Source organism: Hypanus sabinus, chromosome 10 (assembly GCF_030144855.1).
Source record: "Hypanus sabinus isolate sHypSab1 chromosome 10, sHypSab1.hap1, whole genome shotgun sequence".
In the NCBI taxonomy this organism is placed as follows: domain Eukaryota; kingdom Metazoa; phylum Chordata; class Chondrichthyes; order Myliobatiformes; family Dasyatidae; genus Hypanus; species Hypanus sabinus.
Genome location: NC_082715.1, coordinates 4536906 through 4559981, shown reverse-complemented (window position 1 = coordinate 4559981; position 23076 = coordinate 4536906). Strand labels below are relative to the sequence as shown.

General features: G+C 44.6%; 1 protein-coding gene across 3 annotated transcripts in view; it reads right to left on the bottom strand.

Moving 5' to 3' along the window:
• Positions 1–23076, bottom strand: part of mms22l (MMS22-like, DNA repair protein) — a 268328-nt gene that overhangs the window by 15552 nt on the left and 229700 nt on the right. For all 3 annotated transcript variants that reach the window (XM_059981367.1, XM_059981368.1, XM_059981369.1), the window contains 2 exons: positions 18959–19101; positions 12113–12272 (listed from right to left, as the gene is read on the bottom strand). In XM_059981367.1, the coding sequence (XP_059837350.1) occupies positions 12113–12272; positions 18959–19101 (303 nt within the window). The remainder of the gene's footprint in view (positions 1–12112; positions 12273–18958; positions 19102–23076) is intronic.

Here is a 23076-nt window from a genome sequence, read left to right as displayed (position 1 = left end):
TTCGTTAGGTGATGCGGCTGTAGCGGGATTATTTCATCTCCTTTGAAAATTGCTAAGACATTTCAGAGAATTTTATTAAAGACTATTTATTAACTTATCAGAAATCTGGTTCAGTGACAGTTCTGTACATTGTTTGAACTCCACTTTACAACCTAATTGCATTCTTCGTATTGCCTCTGCTGCTGGTTTGGAACGGTATTACATATTTGGATACCCAGTTTTTTGAACAAGAGTTCTCATTTCAGGTTAGTCGTACAACAATCTCTGATGAGTGAGGATTACTCAGGCTTAGGGTTTCTCAAACAGATACAGTACTGTGCAAACGTCTTTTGCTAGGGTGTAGGGGGCTGGAGATACATCTCTATCAAAGGAGGTGTAAAGTGCTCCTTTCTTCCACTAGTCTGCAGGTCACCCACAGGCATCTACTTGACCCCTGATCACGGTCATGTGAAACTATGGGAGCAGGTGGTGGATGGTCGTAAGAGCAGCCGGTGCGTAGCACAAGTCCTGGTTATGTGACCACTGACGCCAGGCAGACAATCTCTGAAAAGCATCGATCATTGCAGGGGTCATCCATATTGTAAAAAAATCTGTAGAACAATTGCCAAATGAGACCATGATCGCCCACATCATACAACATGGCACAGAATGATAATGATGATATAGCTAGGGAGCCTGAGACTTTTGCACAGTACTGTAGTAAGTTTATGTATTGTGCTGTCCTGCTGCTGTTAAAAAAAAAATCATGACAAGTGTGAGTGATGATAAACCTGATTCTGATATTGGTCTCTATTGAGGACTGAGATTGGGAAGGGGATTGGGAGAGGGGAATCCTGGTTGGGAAAAGGGGATGGGAGAGTGGAGGGAGAGGGAAGCACCAGAGAGACGTTGGTTGGGAATCAGATGATCTTGCCTGGTATCTCAGGTCTGGCTGTGTCTACACCGATGTCAGCTCTCCTGCCCCAGCACTCCCTCTCTGCCACCTGTTGCAAACCTCTCCCACGGCGCTCCACCCTTGTCATTCCCAGCATCCTTTGCTCCTGCCAGATTAACAAACTAGCTCTCTGCTCCGCATTGGCAAATAGGGTATTATGCAAAAGTCTAAGGTACCCTAGCTATATAAATGTGGCTAAGACTTTTGCACTGCAAAAGCCTGCTTGACGTGAGCTGTTCGTGTTCATCACTGGCAACACCACCATGTCTAAACCTCAGAAATAACATCTGGGCAGATGTTGCTTGTCTTTGGATAATACATATCTCCACGCTTCACTATATTTTTGCATTAGCGCACAGAAGATCCAGAAAATAAACAAACAACGTTGAATTAAATGCTCAATATTTAAATCGCATGGCAGACAAAAATCTGTTGCCAAAGGGGATGGCTAAAGGGGTACTCTGCACTGGCTCCTTAATGCCTTTCTCCTTCCTGACTGTCACCCTGTTTCCTTTGTTTTGCACCTTGGGTGTAACTACCTCCCTAATTGTCCTATCTATCACCCCCTCAGCCTCCCAAATGATTTGGAGTTCATCTAGTTCCAGCTCCAACTCCTTAATACTCTTTGTTAGAAGCTACAACTGGATGTAGTGGTCAGGAACACTGGAGGCCTCCAAGCCTTCCCACATCCCACAGAGGAGCGGTCCACTATATTGCCTGGCATCTCTACTGACCTAACTGACCAGACAGAAAGAACAGATGGAAAAAACTTAACCTTGATCTTTTCTTTGCTTTCTCTAGAAACAAAGAAAATCTACAGCACAATACAGGCCCTTTGGTCCACAAGCTGTGCCGAACATGTACTTATCTTAGAACTACTTTAGGCTTACCCATAGCCCTCTATTTTTCTAAGCTCCATGTACCTGTCCATGAGTCTCTTAAAAGACCCTATCATTTCCGCCTCCACCACCGCCACTGGCAGCCCATTGCATGCATTCACCACTCGCTGCGTAAGAAACTTACCCCGCCATCTCCTCTGGACCTACTTTCAAGCACCTTAAAACTATGCCCTCTCATGCTAGCCATTTCAGCCCTGGGAAAAAGCCTCTGACTATCCACATGATCAATGCCTCTCATCATCTTCTACACCTCCATTAGGTCACCTCTCATCCTCCTTCGCTCCAAGGAGAAAAGGCCAACTTCACTCAACCTATTCTCTTATGGCTCCCCAATCCAAGCAACATCCTTGTAAATCTCCTCTGCACCCTTTCTATAGTTTCCACATCATTCCTATAGTAAGGCGACCAGAATTGAGCACAGTAATCCGTGGGGTCTGACCAGATTCCTACATAGCTGTAACATTATGTCTCGGCTCTTAAACTCAATCCCACGTTTGATGAAGACCAATGCACCGTATGCCTTTTTAACCACAGAATCAACCTGCGCAGCAGCTTTGAGTGTCCTATGGACTCGGACCCCAAGATCCCTACGATCCTTCACACTGCCAAGAGTCTTACCATTAATACTATATTCTGCCATCATATTTGACCTACCAAATTGAACCACCTCACACTTAACTGGGTTGAACTCCATCTGCCACTTCTCAGCCTAGTTTTGCATCCTATTGATGCCCTGCTGTAACCTCTGACAACCCTCCACACTATCCACAACACCCCCAACCTTTGCGTCATCAGCAAATTTACTAACCCATCCCTCCACTTCCTCATCCAGGTCATTTATAAAAATCACAAAGAGTAAAAGTCTCAGAACAGATCCCAGAGGCACTTCATACCAGTGACTGACCTCCATGCAGAATATGACCCATCTACAACCACTCTTTGCTTTCTGTGGGCAAGGCAATTCTGTATCCACAAAGCAATGTCCCCTTGGATCCCATGCTTCCTTACTTTCTCTAACTGAACTTTCTCTTACTTTTCTCCTTGCAGCGATGAAGGATGGAAGGTGACCTGACAAAGGTGTACAAGATAATGAGAGGCATTGATTGTCCTCTAACTGAAGCCTTGAAGATCTAAAGACTCAAGATCACCATTCTGAATCTGTCCACTCAGACAATGGACACTGCATTTGCCCTGCCCTCCTTTAATTTGCTTTTGCTAATCAATTCGAAATGCACATTGGTTGCTGGTCAAAGCTCAATTATGCTGCCACGAGATCATATTAAGGTTTGGGGCAGTTAGAGGTCATAATTGAGTTCAGGGACAGGGATGTAGGGGAGTTTGAAGTCAGGTTACTGCTCTGCACTCGTAGGCCAGTGACGATGATGTGTAATGAGCGGACATTTGGAGTCCAAGCCTCCATTCCAGTGACGTGGACATGGTGATGATGGTCAAGTGGAGTCCAGGCCTCCGTTCCAGTGATGTGGACATGGAGATAACGGTCAATTGGAGTTCAGGCATCTGTTCCAGTGATGTGGACATGGAGAGAACGGTTAATTGGAGTTCAGGCATCTGTTCCAGTGATGTGGACATGGAGAGAACGGTTAATTGGAGTTCAGGCATCTGTTCCAGTGATGTGGACATGGAGACAAATCATCTGGAGTCCAGGCCTCTGTTCCAGTGACGTGGACACGGAGACAAAGGATATCCGGACTCCAGGCCTCTGCTTCACGCTCAGTAAGGAAGGACATACGCAGATATTGGGCTGCGCTAGATCAGTCAGTCTGAGGATCAGATGTGCATGTAAATAGGAGTTAGGAGGAGGCATAGGGGCCGGTCAGTTGGTGTGAATGGGTTCAAACCTGGAGTTTGGTATCCCGTCATTGGCTAGTCGGGGTTCGATACTGATGATCCAAGGATCAACTGGAAGTCTGGAACTTGGAACCTGGACACTGGAGTTGGACGACTGCCTTTGTGCGTGAGGGGGTTGGAGAGTATCGGGGAATGTTTTGTCCTGTCCTAAATGTGTTTTCCCGTATCTTGAGTCTAGTTCAAGTCTCACCAGTGAAAACAACTTTTTTGCCTCTGTCTTATTTCCTTCACTATTTTGCAGAATTTCATTAAATCTCCTCTGGTTCCTCTGAATTACAGCAGGTATAGTCCCAAGTGACTCAATCTCTCCTCCTTGGCTAACCTCCTCATTTGTTCATTATCATTCTGAATAGATTGACATGTATTCATCTGCAGTAACCAATTATATATTTTGTGTGTGAAGATTTAATTACTGTGTAATTAAAGAAGTTTAGTTGCTTTCTTCCTGGTGTTACTTGCCACTCAGTTGTGCACTTATGCTGGTCAGATTCAGTTTGCCCTTCCTCGGTAACCATGCCCACTAAGTCGTGTAGCTCAATTCCAATTTTCAATTAAACCTCTAATTGTATGTCAAGGCTTGAAAGGACCAGGAGACGTGAGCATTTACAGTTAAATACTGTCAATGGCCCTCTAACATTGAACAATCTCGCAGTGTGTCAATTACCGTAACTCCAAAGATGTTCATTCGTGCTTCACCAGTAAAATCGATAATACAAAAACATTTCTTAAATCTATTAGTTTAAAAATAACACAATTATCCCGTCAACCTACTTACAAATAAGGGAGAACATATTAAACTGAAAGGAAATGGGTTGGGTCATGCAAAGTCCAAGGTAAATTAGGCCATTTTGCTTTCTTTGTAGAAAGGAAAATTTTCTTTATCTTTGGAAAATATCCTTTTGTTGCACTGGCACTTTAGCCTCCACCAGCCTGACGGAAACCTGAATTGGAAGCTCTCATATTGAGATGGAAGTCTCATCCCGCAACAAAGCGGTGTTAATGATTGAAGATCAAAGTGAAATGTTGTCTTAAGATGACAGTCATTTCATTAGCACAGTGCAGCATCTCCAACAAAGTCATTAATATTAGCTGATATGATCTGTGTACCAAAGTGAAATGATCTCTGTTCAACCATTTACAATAGCCTGCAGTGGCAATTTGTAACTGCAGGAGAATGCTTCTGATTATTCTAAATAGTACCTTCAAACTAATGAATACTTGTTTAGGACAGTAATGGCACCATCACACTCATCTGAACCTTCCTCACAAAGGCAGTTACCCAGTTTCCTGCTAAACTAAGGTGGTTACACCTGCCTATCATCTCCCCTGGTGCCCCTTCTCCTTTCCTTTGCCACTCTCCTATCAGATTCCTTCTTCTTCAGACTTTTACCATTTCTACCTATCACTTCCCAGTTTCTTACTTCATGCCTCCCCCACCCACCTGGTTTCATCTATCACCTCCTAGCTTGTCTTCCTTCCCCTCCCCCACCTTTTTGCTCTGGTATCTTCCCCCTTCCTTTCCAGTCCTGAAGAAGAATCTCAGCCCAAAATGTTGACTGTTTATTATTCACTTCCATAGACTCTGCCTGACCTGCTGAGTTCCTCTCGCATTTTGTGTGTGTTAGCTGTTGGAGAATTCTTGAATCCATTATAAATAATGGGATAATGACTTATTTAGTCCACACAATTCACAGGTTGATAAGGTGGTTAAGAAGGCTTATGGAATGCTTGCTTTTATTAATCGAGGCACTGAATTCTGAAGTCAAGAGGTTATGCTCCAACTTCATAAAATTCTGACTAGGCCACATCTGGAATATTGCCTAACTATAGTCCTGCTGAAGGGTCTCAGCCCAAAATGTCAGCTGTATTCTTTTCCATAGATGCTGCCTGACTTGTTGAGTTCCTCCAGCATTTTGTGTGTGTTGCTTGGGTTTCCAGCATCTGCAGATTTTCTCTTCCTTGTGATTGGTTTACCAGGATGCTGCATGGTTTAGATGTCGAGTGCTATCATGAGAGGATGGATAAACTTGGGTATTTTTCTCTGGTGCGCTGGAGGCTGAGTGGAGATCTGATAGAGGTTTATAAGATAATGAGAGGCATAGATAGAGTAGACTGGGAGTATCTGTTTCCCAAGGTTGAAGTGTCTTATACCAGTGGGCATGAAATGAAGATGAGAGGGGGTGGGTTCAAGGTGATTCGAGGAGTACGTTTTTACTCCGAGTGGTGGATGCCTAGAATACGCTGCCTTGTATGGCCATAGAGGCAAATACATTAGAGGCTTTTAAGAGACGTTTGGTAGGAGGGATTAGTTCTTGGGTGTTTTTGGCTTGCTTTTTAGCTGGTTTGGCACAACAGCATAGACCAAAAGGCCTGTTCCTGGGCTGTACTGTTTTTATTCTATGTTGTTCAAATGGCCAACTAAACTAATCCTTTCTGCCTACACAATGGTTACAGGGAGAAGGCAGGAGACTGGGGTTGAGAGGGAAATGGATCAACCATGATGAAATGACAAAGCAGACTCGATGGGCCAAATGGCCTAGTTCTGCTCCTATATCTTATGGACTTATGGTCAATGTCCATATCATTCCATTTTCCTTAATTTATGTGCCTATTTAAACATCTCTTAAAAATCCCTAATGCATCTGCCTCTACACTACCCTAGGCAGTATGCTCAAGGCACCCACCACTCTGTGTAAGAAGCAATCCCCGCACAGCTCCTTCTCACCTTCAATGCATTTCCTCTGGTATTAGACATATTAACCCTGGGAAAAAGAGAACGTCTGTCTACTCTATCTGGCCACCAATAAACTGATAAACCTCTATCAGATCTCCTCTCAGCTTCCAGCACTCTAGAGAAAACAACCCCAAGTTTGTCTACCTTTTATTATAGCACATGACCTCTAATTCAGGCAACATCCTGGTAAACCTCTTCTGCACCCTCTCCAAAGCCTCAACATCCTTCCTATAGTAGGGTGACCTGTACCGTATTCAATACTCCAGATATGGCCTAACTAGAGCTTTGTAAAGGTGCAACATAACTTCCATAATGTATTATCAAACGTTAAGGTTAAAAGGTGAGTACAATGTCATGGGTCTGAGTGCCTGTATTATGTAAGTTCAAACAGGTACCACACAAAAGTCACTACATAAGTTGAAAGGGTTGTGTGTAAAAATTTAGATCCAAACACAATTGCATTTGACCCACACATCAGTTGTGATATGGTGAGTATCCTAGGGTTAGACCCTAGGACTCACAGACCCTCACTAGGCCCTAGCTGTCTTCTGAGAAATTTCAGTGAATGTCTGTGAGTCTGCTTGGGAAGTCAGGGCTGAGTGTCTGAAAAGCTGCAGGCTGAAAATGGCCTGCCCTAGAGTTAGAGGACTGTGTATGTACATGGGGAGGGAGAAATGGGGCTAGTTTTGCTGTTATCATTGTTGCTAGTATCGTTCTGCTGAACATTGTTGGCATGCTATGTTGGTGCCCAAATGTGTGCTAACACTTGTGGGCTGCCCCAGCAGACTATCAGTGTGTTGGTTGTTATTGCAAAAAGACACATTTCACAAAATGCTGGAGGTACACAGCAGGTCAGGAGAGGAATAAAGAGTTGATGCTTTGGGTTGAGACCTTACCTCAGGATATCCAACATCTGTAGAATCTCTTGTTTATGACCCATTTATATGATAAATAAATCTGAATAAATAAATTTATAACAGAATCTCTTTTGTTTTATAATCCTGCTCAAACTCAGTTGTTCTTCAGCAGGTCTCTTAAATTTAAACAATCTCCCTCAAAAGATAATTGACAGGTCAGCTTTTCTGAATGAAGCTCCTAAACTGTGGAACTTTGTAACTTATGCTCTTTACATAAGCATAAAGAAGAATTACTAACGTTATAACATTTTCCTTAATTTTTAAGAACAGTCTCACTTTGTAAAATATTTTCAACATTTGAACTCTTTAAAATTCTAATGGAAGTCAGGATCAACTTCCTGAATATTCCAGCAAAGTGAGATGATTATTCTGCCTCTTTGTTCACTTGCCCTAAGCTATTAGACAGTGGAATTCATCTCTGTGGTGGGACGGATAAATGCCATGATCTGGTATAGGTTCCAGGGAGTGTTGGAGTGGAGGGAGATTCTTGAACAGGTGCGTCCATCTCAAGTAAGTGGTCCTCATCATAAGCATCAGGCTGCTCTATTTCTCTACCTTCTGTGGACTTCGAAGCTGCACAAGTGCACACCTGTTCCACTTGATTTCACCTTGTGATGTTCTGATCACATATGGACAGAGAGTAGGGCATCACTCCTGGCCTCAGTTGATAAGGTTCTTTCAGTACTTCCGGGTCTGTAAACAACTCTGGGTACTTCTGCCACTGAACTTAATTTAGCGAATCCAACCTTGCAATGAGTTTCAGCTTCTTGGTGGCTGTCATCCCAGCAGTAGTGAGAAGAGATCCTGAACCAAACAGACATCCGCTTTTAACTGTTCCTCATTTCTGCAGATGGAAACATTCCCTTTACACTGAGCCTACTGTATGTTTCCCTAGCCACACTTTTTTTGTTGCCAAAACCAATGTAATGTCTATTTTCTTCACCAGATTTGTGAACAGAAATTCAGGGATGGCTCTGACATCTGTCCCAGTGTCCATTTTCAACATCACTGCCTCATTTTGTAATGGAACCATAATAGCTGTCTAGTGTGAGATTTGCCTACAACTGAAGTCTCTCTGACAATTCGGTGCCTAGTAGCCCAACAACAATCCTGTCTCTAATGAGCTCATCTCTCAGATTTCCACATCCACAGTTGTCTGACAGGGCATACAGTGCTATGATGAAGTCATTTACTTTTTTAGTTGACTCCTGTTTTCTGAAGTTTAAATTTGCCCTCTCATATATGAGGGCATATCCTGCACAGTTTTGTATTCCTTTTCCTGAGCATCTGTGAGTTCTAACCCACCCATGATGTCATCTGCTTTGTCACCCATGCTTACTTGATGTTCTGAAGCCTGAGTGAGATTGCTTGCGACCCTAAATCACTCAAAGCATCTGAGCCTTCTCTCAAAATCCCTAGTTTAGAAAAACGTGGGGGTTTATTAGGTAAGTAGGTGTAGGTACTGCAGGTATTTGCTCCATTTTCCTGTTTGTTTGTTTGTTTAGTATTATATTTATTTGTACAACAAAAGTCTTCTTTACTCTCCCTGAGTCTCACCAACTTCTCTGGTTGTGTCTGTGTCTCTGCACTTCTCCAGGCTAGTGGCTCACAATATTATCCACTTCCGTGTGTAACTAGAAGGCATTGCCTAGCGACCCTGGCCCTTTCTCAGCACAGCCTCATGGTGAATACAATTAGCAACTTACACAGGCAGATCTGTTGATAAGTCTCTTGATATTTTTCATAGAGATATGTGAACAAGAACACTCTTACTGTCAGACTGTTATAGCACAGCATTTTAATATCATCATTCCCACAATCCTGATTAAGAAGTTGCAGAACTTGGGTACCTACCTCTGCAACTGGATCCTCGACTTCCTAACCAGAAGACCACAATCTGTGTGGATTGGTGACAACATATACTCTTCGCTGACGATCATCACTGGTGCATCTCAGGGGTGTGTGCTTAGCCCACTGCTCAACTCTCTATTTATACATGACTGTGTGGCTAGACATAGCTCAAATACCATCTATAAATTTGCTGATGATACAATCATTGTTAGTAGAATCTCAGATGATGACGAGAGGGTGTACAGGAGTGAGATATGCAAAGTAGTAGAGTGGTGCCGCAGCAACAACCTGGTACTCAATGTCAATAAGATGAAAGAGCTGATTGTGGACTTCAGGAAGGGTAAGGCGAAGGAACACATACCAATCCTCATAGAGGGATCAGAAGTGGAGAGAGTGAGCAGTTTCAAGTTCCTGGGTGTCAAGATCTCTGAGGATCTAACCTGGTCCCAACATATTGATGCAGTTATAAAGAAGGCAAGACAGTGGCTATACTTCATTAGAAGTTTGAAGAGATTTGGCATGTTAAAAAATACTCTCAAAAACTTCTACAAGGGGTGATTGATAAGTTAAGGTAGAAGGAAACAATTTTAGAAAACCTAGCACATTTATTTTCCCTACATTTACACACTTAGTCCAGTGGTCGTGGAGCATACAGATCCCTTCTTCGTAGAAGTTGGCGTCTTGGACCTCCAGAAGTGGTCCACAGCGTGGGGTGATTGATAAGTCCGTGGCCGAAGGTAGAAGATGAGTTATTAACTTCAAACTTTCTGCATTTTCAAAGAGTTAAACAGCACGTGCATGTAACAAGAGCTGTATAACTCAACTCCTTCTACCTTAGGCCACGAACTTATCAATATCCCCTGCTGTGGACCACTTCTACAAAGAAGGGATCCGTATGCTCCATGACTGCTGGACTAAGTGTGTACATGCAGGAGGGGACTATGTATAGATGTGTTAGGTTCTCTAAAATTGACTCCTTCTACCTTAGACCACAAACTTATCAATCACCCCTTGTATATTTGTACCGTGGACAGCATTCTGACAGGCTGCATCACGGTCTGGTATGGAGGGGTTACTGCATTCTGACAGGCTGCATCACGGTCTGGTATGGAGGGGTTACTGCATTCTGTCAGGCTGCAACACGGTCTGGTATGGAGGGGTTACTGCATTCTGACAGGCTGCATCACGGTCTGGTATGGAGGGGTTACTGCATTCTGACAGGCTGCATCACTGTCTGGTATGGAGGGGTTACTGCATTCTGACAGGCTGCATCACGGTCTGGTATGGAGGGGTTACTGCATTCTGACAGGCTGCATCACTGTCTGGTATGGAGGGGTTACTGCATTCTGACAGGCTGCATCACGGTCTGGTATGGAGGGGTTACTGCATTCTGACAGGCTGCATCACGGTCTGGTATGGAGGGGTTACTGCATTCTGTCAGGCTGCAACACGGTCTGGTATGGAGGGGTTACTGCATTCTGACAGGCTGCATCACTGTCTGGTATGGAGGGGTTACTGCATTCTGACAGGCTGCATCACTGCCTGGTATGGAGGGGCTACTGCATTCTGACAGGCTGCATCACTGTCAGGTATGGAGGGGTTACTGCATTCTGACAGGCTGCATCACGGTCTGGTATGGAAGGGTTACTGCATTCTGACAGGCTGCATCACGGTCTGGTATGGAGGGGTTACTGCATTCTGACAGGCTGCATCACGGTCTGGTATGAAGGGGTTACTGCATTCTGACAGGCTGCATCACTGCCTGGAATGGAGGGGTTACTGCATTCTGACAGGCTGCATCACTGTCTGGTATGGAGGGGTTACTGCATTCTGACAGGCTGCATCACTGTCTGGTATGGAGGGGCTACTGCATTCTGACAGGCTGCATCACGGTCTGGTATGGAGGGGTTACTGCATTCTGACAGGATGCATCACTGCCTGGTATGGAGGGGCTACTGCACAACCGAAAGAAGTTTCAGAGGGTTGTAAATCTAGTCAGTTCCATCTTGGGTACTAGCCTACAAAGTACCCAGGACATCTTCAGGGAGCAGTGTCTCAGAAAGGCAGTGTCCATTATTAAAGACTTCCAGCACCCAGGGCATGCCCTTTTCTCACTGTTACTATCAGGTAGGAGGTACAGAAGCCTGAAGGCACACACTCAGTGATTCAGGAACAGCTTCTTCCCCTCTGCCATCCAATTCCTAAATGTACATTGAAGCTTTGGACACTACCTCACTTCTTTAATATACATTATTTCTGTTTTTTGCATGTTTTTTAAATCTATTCAATATGCGTATACTGTAATTGATTTACTTCTTTATTTAGTATTATTATTTTTTAATTTCTAGAATTTTATTTTCTCCTCTAGATTATGAATTGCATTGAACTGCTGCTGCTAAGTTAACAAATCTCACATCACATGCCGGTGATAATAAACCTGTGTTTCTGATAAATCCTTTCTTGTTGGGGATCTCACTTGGTCTCTAGCACAAATTCATTGATAATCAGCCACTTCTGACACCAAGCTGCGTTCGAAATTGAGGGATAGTGCAGAGCACACCAGGGCACCAACATGCAAGATATTCAACTGAACTTTATTGATAACACTGCTTGTACAGTATGTGAACTCTTCCCATGTGGAATGGCTAACCGAACAGCATAGGATGAACACTATAAACTACCACAAGATTTAGTTCTCATTACCAGAAATTATTAGCCTCACTGGTAGCTGCCACATTGATCTGCCTTAGGTCCTCATTCCACTCGTCCAATTCCAGTTGCCTTCTTCCACCCTGAGCTGGATTACACTTAAGGGTTCAGGCAAAATATCTTGTTTCTTAAAAGCAAAATAGATAAATCTGAAAGGGCAGTCACACTTAAAGATTAGACGCGCTGTAAAGGCACTTACCGACAGCCCAGTATAACAGCTGCAGGCCCTCACTTGGTCCCTTGTTCACTAAATATGGCTTGGTATACTTCAGAATGTCACCTGCATACTCCAAGGCCTTCGAGGCGAAAGAAGATTTGTCTCCTAGGGTTTGTAATTTACTGTAAGTTTTCCCAACAGCCTGCCGGAAGATTGTGAATAAGTACAAGTCAGAACTAACTACATACCCGGCTCATTGGGCACATTGGCCTTTATAAATCAAAGTATAGAGTACAGGAATTGGGATGTTGTGTTGAAGTTGAATAAGATGTTGGTGAGGCCTAATTTGGAATTTTGTGTGTGGTTCTGGTCACCTTCCTACAGAAAAGATATAAATAAGGTTGAGAGAGTACAGATAAAATTTACAAGGATGTTGCAGGGACTCGCAGACCGGAGTTATAGGGAAAGGTTGAATAGGTTAGGACTTCATTCCCTGGAGTGCAGGAGAATGAACAGAGATTTGATATAGGTAAATGCAAGCAGGCTTCTTTCCACTGAGGTTGAGTGAGACTAGAACTAGAGATCATAATTGAAAGGTGAAAGGTGAAATGCTTAAGGGAATATGAGGGGGAACTTTAAGCTGTTCATCCAAGTGGTGGATGCAGGTTTGATTTTGTCATTTAAGAGAAGTGTGGATAAGTACATGTATGGGAGGGATGTGGAGAGCTATGGTCCCGGATAGGGTCAATGGGAATAGGCAAAATGACAGTTCAGCATGGACGAAATGGGCCGAAAGGTCTTTTCTGTACAGTATTGCTTTGTGAATCTAAACCCAGTTCTTAATGAAACACAGCAGGATGAACTATGACAAGTTGCTTCTACAGATTGTGCTTCATTTAATGAAGAATTCAATTAATGTTATTTTACCTCTTCGACTACAGCAGGAAAAAAGTACAGAATAAGCAATAAACAAAACTGAACAGTAGATGCAAAGTAATGTGGTATCAATAAATAAAGAAACCAGGTACAGCATCTACGATTCCAACCACTGTCACCAAACTCATAGTTCCCTTATCCCACACAGTTCACATCTACCTCCAAATGCATTTCATTTGGCTTTGTATCTGTGCTCAACACGACAACAACAAACTTGAATCTAATCTAATCTACCCAAGATCCACACACCAGACCATCTGGGTAGGCTATTGTCTCTGCCTACTCTTCCCTATTGAACTTGTGTCATCATATCTCGACTGCATTCTATTTCCCTTGACTCAGTCCCTTCCTACCTACATCTGCGACACTTCTCAGGCCCTCGTTCTTCTACATAGAACTTAGAACAGTACAGCACATTACAGACCCTTCGGCCCACAATGTTGTGCCGACCTTCAAACCCTGCCTCCCATATAACCCCCCACCTTAAATTCCTCCATATACCTGTCTAGTAGTCTCTTAAACTTCACTAGTGTACCTGCCTCCACCACTGACTCAGGCAGTGCATTCCACACACCAACCACTCTCTGAGTGAAAAGCCTTCCTCTAATATCCCCCTTGAACTTCTCTCCCCTTACCTTAAAGCCATGTCCTCTTGTACTGAGCAGTGGTGCCCTGGGGAAGAGACGCTGGCTGTCCACTCTGTTATTCCTCTTAATATCTTGTACACCACTATCATGTCTCCTCTCATCCTCCTTCTCTCCAAAGAGTAAAGCCCTAGCTCCTTTAATCTCTGATCATAATCCATACTCTCTAAACCAGGCAGCATCCTGGTAAATCTCCTCTGTACCCTTTCCAATGCTTCCACATCCTTCCTATAGTGAGGCGACCAGAACTAGACAAAGTACTCCAAGTGTGACCTAACCAGAGTTTTATACAGCTGCATCATTATATCGCGGCTCTTAAACTCTATCCCTCGACTTATGAAAGCTAATAAGCTTATAAGCTTTCTTAACTACCCCATCTACCTGTGAGGCAACTTTCAGGGATCTGTGGACATGTACCCCCAGATCCCTCTGCTCCTCCACACTACCAAGTATCCTGCCATTTACTTTGTACTCTGCCTTGGAATTTGTCCTTCCAAAGTGTACCACCTCACACTTCTCCGGGTTGAACTCCATCTGCCACTTCTCAGCCCACTTCCGCATCCTATCAATGTCTCTCTGCAATCTTTGACAATCCTCTACACTATCTACAACACCACCAACCTTTGTGTCGTCTGCAAACTTGCCAACCCACCCTTCTACCCCTACATCAAGATCGTTAATAAAAATCACAAAAAGTAGAGGTCTCAGAACCTTGTGGGATACCACTAGTCACAACCCTCCAATCTGAATGTACTCCCTCCACCACGACCCTCTGCCTTCTGCAGGCAAGCCAATTCTGAATCCACCTGGCCAAACTGCCCTGGATCCCATGTCTTCTGACTTTCTGAACAAGCCTACCGTGTGGAACCTTGTCAAGTGCCTTACTAAAATCCATATAGGTCACATCCACTGCACCACCCTCATCTATATGCCTGGTCACCTCCTCAAAGAACTCTATCAGGCTTGTTAGGCACGATCTGCCCTTCACAAAACCGTGCTGACTGTCCCTGATCAGACTATGATTCTCTAAATGCCCATAGATCCTATCTCTAAGAATCTTTTCCAATAGCTTTCCCACCACAGTCGTAAGGCTCATTGGTCTGTAATTACCTGGACTATCCCTACTACCTTTTTTGAACAAGGGGACAACATTCGCCTCCCTCCAATCCTCCGGTACCATTCCCGTGGACAATGAGGACATAAAGATCCTAGCCAGAGGTTCAGCAATCTCTTCCCTCGCCTCGTGGAGCAGCCTGGGGCATATTCCGTCGGGCCCCGGGGACTTATCTGTCCTAATGTATTTTAACAACTCCAGCACCTCCTCTCCGTTCATATCAACATGCTCCAGAACATCAACCTCACTCATATTGTCCTCACCGTCATCAAGTTCCCTCTCAATGTTGAATACCGAAGAGAAGTATTCATTGAGGACCTCGCTCACTTCCACAGCCTCCAGGCACATCTTCCCACCTTTATCTCTAATCAGTCCTACCTTTACTCCTGTCATCCTTTTGTTCTTTACATAATTGAAGAATGCCTTGGGGTTTTCCTTTACCCTACTCGCCAAGGCCTTCTCATGCCCCCTTCTTGCTCTTCTCAGCCCCTTCTTAAGCTCCTTTCTTGCTACCCTATATTCCTCAATAGACCCATCTGATCCTTGCTTCCTAAACCTCATGTATGCTGCCTTCTACCACCTGACTAGATTTTCCACTTCACTTGTCACCTATGGTTCCTTCACCCTACCATTCTTTATCTTCCTCACCGGGACAAATTTATCCCTAACATCCTGCAAGAGATCCTTAGACATCAACCACATTTCCATAGTACATTTCCCTGAAAAAACATCATCCCAATTCACACCCGCAAGTTCTAGCCTTACAGCCTCATAATTTGCCCTTCCCCAATTAATAATTTTCCTGTCCTCTCTGATTCTATCTTTCTCCATGATAATGCTAAAGGTCAGGGAGTGGTGATCACTGTCCCCCAGATGCTCACCCACTGACAGATCTGTGACCTGACCCGGTTCGTTACCTAATACTAGATCTAGTCTGGCATTTCCCCCAGTTGGCCTGTCAACATACTGTGACAGGAATCCATCCTGGACACACTTAACAAACTCTGCCCCATCTAAACCCTTGGAACTAATCAAGTGCCAATCAATATTAGGGAAGTTAAATTCATCCATGATAATAACCCTGTTATTTTTGCACCTTTCCAAAATCTGCCTCCCAATCTGCTCCTCGGTATCTCTGCTGCTACCAGGGGGCCTATAGAATACCCCAGTAGAGTAACTGCTCCCTTCTTGTTCCTGACTTCCACCCATACTGACTCAAAAGAGGATCCTGCAACATTACACGACCTTTCTGCAGCTGTAATAGTATCCCTGACCAGTAATGCCACCCCTCCTCCCTTCCCCCCCCCCCCCATCCCTGTTAAAGCACTGAAATCCTGGAATATTGAGAATCCATTCCTGCCCTGGTGCCAGCCAAGTCTCTGTAATGGCCACTACATCATAATTCCATGTATGTATCCAAGCTCTCAGTTCATCACCTTTGTTCCTGTTGCTTCTTGCATTTAAGTACACACACTTTAGCCCTTCTACCTTACTACCTTTACACCCTTTATTCTGCAGCTCTTTCCTCAAAGCCTCTCTATGTATTAGATCTGTAACTTTCAATTCCCTGGCCTTGACCACTTCATCTTCATAATGCATGTTCAGTTCCTACCCACTCCTATTTCCATCAAGAAGGTCTCAAAGCTCTCTGCTTCTTCCTTCACAAAAGAACCACCCAAACCCCCTCCACCTCCACCCTCCTCTGTCTGGCAGAACTGGCCCTTACCCCAAACAATTTTTTTCAGTTATCCTACTATCTCCAAACTTAAGGGGTAGCCATCAGCACTCACATAGGCCCACGCTATGCCTGCCTTTTTGTTGGTTATGTAGTACAGTCTACTTTCAAAACTTCCCTGGTAATGCTCCCTAACTCTTCCTATGCTACACTGATGAGCTTGCCGATTTTATCAACTTTTCCTCCAACTTTCATCCTGCCCTAAATTCACTTGGTCCATTTCCAACACCTTCCTCCCCTTTGCTGATTTCTCAGTCTCCATTTCTGGAGACAAACTGTCAACCGACATCTTTGACAAACCTACCGATTCCCAGGGTACCTCTTCTTACACTATCTCCTGTAAAAAGGCTATTCCTTTTTCTCATGGAACCTGATAGGAGAGCTCAACAGACCGTAGAAGAAGGGGAAGGGGAAAGAGAACCAGAGGAAGGTGATGGGCAGGTAAGAAGAGAAGGTGTGAGAGAGAAAGAAAAATGGGGAATGATAAAGGAAAAGGGGCTCATACCACCAGGTTGGAGGCTACTCAGACAGAATATAAGGTGTTGCTCATTTAGCCTGAGGGTGGCCTTATCGTGGCACTCGAGGAGGCCAAGGATTAACATGCTGGAATAGGAATGGAAAGCAGAATTGAAATGGGTGGCCACCATGAAATCCTGCTTGTGGTGGACAGAGCCAACATGCTTGATGAAGTGATCTCCCAATCTACAGTACGACTCACCGATATACAGTACAGGAGGCCACACTGGGAGCACCCGATACAGTGGATGACCCCAAGTGTCGCCTCACCTAGAAGGACTGTTTGGGGCCCAGAATGGTGGTGAGGGAGGAGGTGTAGGAGCAGGTGTGGCACTTGTTCTACTTGCAAGGATAAGTACCAGGAGGGAGATTAGTGGGAAGATAGAAGTGGACAAGGGAGTTGTGCAGGGAGTGATCGTTGTGCAAAGCGGAAACTAGAGGGGAGGGAAAGATGTTCTTGTGGTGCGATCCTGTTGGAGATAGTGGGAATTACAGAGAATTGTGTGTTGAATACGGAGGCTTGTGACATGGTAGGTGAGGACAACAGGAACCCTATCCTTGGTGTAGCAGCAGGAGGATGGGGTGAGGGCAGACATGTGCAAAATGGAAGAGATGCCGATAAGTAGAGTGTTGTTGATGCAGGAAGGAAAGCTCCTTTCTTTGTAGGAGGACATCTCAGTTGTTTTGAAATGAAAAGCCTCATCCTGAGAGCAAATGCAGTGGGGCCAGAGGAATGGCGTTTTTACAAGTGACAGGTTGTGAAGAGGTATAGTCCAGGTGGCTGTGAGAATCAGTGAGTTTTTAAAACATATCAGTATCTCCAGAGATAGAGACAGAGAGATGGAGAAAGGAGAGAGAGGTGTCAGAAATGGACCAAGTAAATTTGCGGGTCGGGTGGAAGTTGGAGGTCATGAAGTGGACAAGCTCAGCATGAGTGCAAGAAGCAGCTCAAATGTGTCATCAATATAGCGTAGGAAGATTTGGGAAGCAATGCTCATATAGGTTTGGAACATAGACTGTTCCACGCTGCCGACAAAAAGGCAAGCAAAGCTGGGACCCATGCGAATGTCCATGGCTACACATTGGGTCTAAAGGAAGTGGGAGGAGCCAAAGGAGAAATTGTTGAGGCGAAGACAAGTTCCACCAGACAGAGGATGGTGGTGGTGAAGGGGAACTGGTTAGGTCTGTTGTCCAGAAAGAAGTGGCGAGCTTTAAGGCTCTCTGATGTGGGATAAGTGACACAGTCTGTATATCCAATTGTTCAGTGTGTTCCCCAGTGGTTACAGTATGCATGATTCTGGAAAGCTCTAGAAGCTTTTCTTGGTATTGCATTATTTGAATAGGGGCTTTCTCATTGGTTAACTCTTATCTATGAATTTAAATTTTTCTTATTTATGTTGTATATAAAGAACTGACTGTATAGAGGCGCCATCTCCTTTTTCCTTTTTCCTCTCTATTCTGCTACTGCTCTCTGCTCCTGCTACTGTTCCACACACACACACCACTCTCTGCATAAACTCTAACAACCACCCCCCCCCCCCATATTTTCCTTCAATCACCTTAAAATTATGCACACAAAATGCTTAATGAACTCCTTGGGTCAGGCACTGTCTATTGAAATGAACAGTTGATATTTCCAGGCTGAAACCCTTCTTCAGGACTGGAAAAGCAGGCAGAAGATGCCAGAATAAAAATGTGGGGGAAGGGAAGATGGCTGGACCGAAGGTGAGAGGTGATGCCTTAAAATTATGCCTCCCTATGTTAGCCATTTTCGTCTTGGGAAAAAGTATCTGGCTATCCACTCAATCTATAATGTCTTATACACCTTGTAGTTCAGCAGCCAAAAAATGTAGGTAAAATTAGTTTACAGATACAGTGTGAACCCATGTGTAAACGACACTTCAGCCCACGTTTGTCTGCTGCTATTTCTGAATGGACTTTACCTTAATGAATGTGAGTAGAGCAGATCTTGGCTCCAGCTTAGTGGCTGTCTGATCAAGTTGAGACTGGTTGAGCAAGTTTTCCATCTCCGGCAGCTTGAATACTATCCTAGTCAATCCTGCCAATTGTTCCATGCTTCCATTTCCTTTTTTTTAAAAAAAAATGGTAATATAATCACTTTAAGGTCAGGTTTAAGAATGAATTAAACAGAACTAAATGTTGCTGATAAATTCAACCGTTATCACATCCACTTAAGATGAGATTAGATTTGTCACAAGTACATTGAAACACAGCCACAAGTGTCACCACACTTCCAGTGCCAACACAGCATGCCAAGGCATACTAACCCTAATTTTGTGCATCTTTGGAATGTGGGAGGAAACCAGAGCACCCAGAGGAAATCCACATGGTCATGGGGAGACTGTACAAACTCCTTACAGACATTAGTAAGAATCAAACCCTGATCAGTGTTTACTGGTGCTACAAAACGATTGCACTAACTGTATGTGATTGCATCACCCCCGAGACTTGGTCTAAAGATTACATTATTGTCATAATTCTAACCAACATGTAATCTGTACTTATTAATCAAATGCTCCAGACATCTACAATATATAGTTAATATGAGGGACTCCAAGATTTGGAGAAAAATGAAAGAAGCTATTTAAAATTATATATTCACTTCAATGATTTTTAAACCTTTGAACGTTTTTTAAACATTTAAGACATTCTTCTCACAAATACACACTCCCTTCTCATTCCTCATAAAGAAAGTTAATTTTATTGACATGATTACGCTTGAACTTTGCAATTTGGATCTGAATGACCTACATCATACTAACAGAACTTTAGAGATCACAGTAATCTTTCAAACAAACCAGGTAAAAGAATCAGTTTTGATTATAAAGTAGTTGAAAGTCTAGATTTTCCTGAATGATTCTTAAGAGTGAATATCTTATTTCTTATTTATAGCATATTTCTTCCCATTAAAATTTAGTTGAGGGAAGTCGCTGGTCTAACATCCTTTGATTAGCCTGGACAGATTTCTGAAAAATCAAAAAATATATATATTATGGTCCTGATAAGTAAGTAAGAGAAAAATGCAGATTTTTACCCATCTGCATCCAGTGTTTCATGTCTTGTTTCAGTAAGACATGATTTTAACTTCACTTCAAGTGAGGTAAAGCTGGGTAAGCTCCTTTAATTAATCTAATTAGATTAGGAGTAGGTAATGGGGCAGCAGTTAGGGCAGTCGAGTGCTCCGTTTGCAGTATGTGGGAAGTCAGGGTGAGCACTATTGTCCCCGATGACTACACCTGCAAAAGTTGCATCCAGCTGCAGCTCCTGACAAACCGTGTTAGGGAACTGGAGCTGGAGCTGGATGAACTTTGGATCATTCGGGAGGCAGAGGCAGAAATAAACAGGAGTTACAGGGAGATGGTCACCCCTAGGAGTCAGGAGACAGGTAGCTGGGTGACTGTCAGGTGAGGGAAGGGGATTAGACAGAATAAGCAGAGCACCCCTGTGGCCGTTCCCATCAATAATAAGTATACCATTTTGGATACTGTTGGTGGGGATGACCTACCAGAGACAAGATTCAGTAGTTGCGTCTCTGGCACCTAGATGGGACCCTCAGCTCAGAAGGGAAGGAGGGAAAAGAGGAGAGCAGCAGTGACAGGGGATTCGATAGATAAGAGGTTCTGTGGAAGAGATCGAGAATCCCGGATGGTTTGTTGCCTCCCTGGTGCCAGGGTCTCCGATATCTCGGATCGAGTTCTCAGTATTCTCAAGAGGGAGGGTGAGCAGCCGGATGTCGTGGTCGATGTAGGGACCAATGATGTGGGTAGGAAGAGTGAGGAGGTCCTGAAAGGTGAGTTTAGAGAGCTAGGTGCCAAGTTAAAGGACAGGACCTCCAGGATAGCAATCTCAGGATTGCCACCAGTGCCACGTGCAGGCAGGTTTAGAGATAGTAAGATAGCACAGATCAACACGTGACTGAAGACATGGTGCAGGAGGTGGGGGGGGGGGGGGGGCTTCAGATTTATAGATAATTGGGCAGTTTTCCAGGGAAGGTGGGACCTGTTCCGGCGGGACGGTTTACATCTGAACTGGAGGGGGACAAATAATCTTGCAGGTAGGTTTGCTAGAGAGGCTCCAGTGGATTTAAACTAGATACAAGGGGGGAGGGGAACCAGAGTGTAGGAACAGGTGTATGGAGAAGGAAGAAAAAGATAGTAAAGTTGTTTGCACTGTTAGAGATAAACAGAGAGGAAGAGGTGGAGAATTTCTTAAATGCATTTATTTTAATGCTAGGTGCTAGGTGAATGAGCTTAGAGCATGGATTGATACCTGGCGCTCCAAACCAGTTCAGAAGCAGGTGAAAACCTGGCCAGCAGGAACCATCTCTGCTCTTCAAGACTGCTTTGAGCACACTGACTGGCACATGTTCAGGGAGGCTGCAACCGATGGCGACTCTACCAGCTTAGGGGAGTACACAGCATCAGTGACCAGCTACATCAGCAAGTGCATTGATGATGTTACTCTGTCCAAGACCATCACTATACGTGCCAACCAGAAGCCATGGATGACCACAGAGGTGCGTGTGCTGCTGAGGTCCCACGACTCTGCCTTCAGAGCAGGTGACAAGGCAGCTCTAACAACAGCAAGGGCCAAGCTGTCCCGGGCCATCAGAGGGGCAAAGCGTGTACACGCCCAGCTAATCCACAGCCACTTCCAGGACAGCGGTGACACGTGGTGCATGTGGAAGGGCATCCAGGACATCACCAATTACAGGACAACATCACCTGACTGTGCAGGTGATGCCTCCTTCCCAAATGTGCTGCATAACTTCTACGCCCAGTTTGAGGCAGAAAATGACTTGGCGGCGAGTAAGTCCACCCCTCCTACAAATGACCAGGGACTGTGTCTCTCCGTGGCCGACGTGAGAAGTACCTTGTGCAGGGTCAACCCATGGAAGGCTGCTGGACCAGACAACATCCCTGGTAGAGTGCTCAGAGGATGTGCAGACCAGCTAGCAGATGTTCTCACTGACATTGTCAACATCTCCCTGAGCAGCACCACCATTCCAACCTGCCTAAATGACTACCGTCCCGTTACACTCACATCCATCATCATGAAGTGTTTCGAGAGGCTCGATATGAGGCATATCAAGACCCTGCTGCCGCCCTCACTGGACCCCTGCAGTTTGTATACCGTCCCAACCACTCAACAGATGACGCCATTGCCACCACCCTCCACCTGGCCCTAACCCACCTGGACAAAAAAGACATATGTTCGGATGCTGTTCATAGACTTTAGTTCAGCATACAACACAATCATCCCTCAGAAACTTATTGGAAAGCTGAGCCTACTGGGCCTGAACACCTCCCTCTGCAACTGGATCCTAGACTTCCTGACTGGGAGACCTCGACTTCAGAAGGGCACAGAGCGACCACTCCCCGCTGAACATCAACGGCTCCTCGGTAGAGATCGTTAAGAACACCAAATTTCTTGGTGTTCACCTGATGGAGAATCTCACCTGCTCCCTCAACACCAGCTCCATAGCAAAGAAAGCCCAACAGCGTCTTTACTTTTTGCAAAGGCTGAGGAAAGTTCATCTCCCACCCCCCGCCATCCCCATCACATTCTACAGGGGTTGTACTGAGAGCATCCTGAGCAGTTGCATCACTGCCTGGTTCCGAAATTGTACCATCTCGGATCACAAGACCCTGCAGTGGATAGTGAGGTCAGCTGAGAAGATCATTGGGGTCTCTCTTCCCGCCATCACGGACATTTACACTACATGCTGCATCCGCAAAGGAAACAGCATTATGAAGGAACCCACGCACACCTCATACAAACTCTACTCCCTCCTGCCGTCTGGAAAAAGGCTCCGAAGCATTCGGGCTCTCACGACCAGACTATATAACAGTTTCTTCCCCCAAGCTATCAGACTCCTCAATACCCGAAGCCTGGACTGACACCTTGCCCTACTGTCCTGTTTATTATTTATTATAATGCCTGCACTGTTTTTGTGCACTTTATGCAGTCCAGTGTAGGTCTGTAGTCTAGTGTAGCTTTCTCTGTGTTTTTTTTTATTACGTAGTTCAGTCTAGTTTTT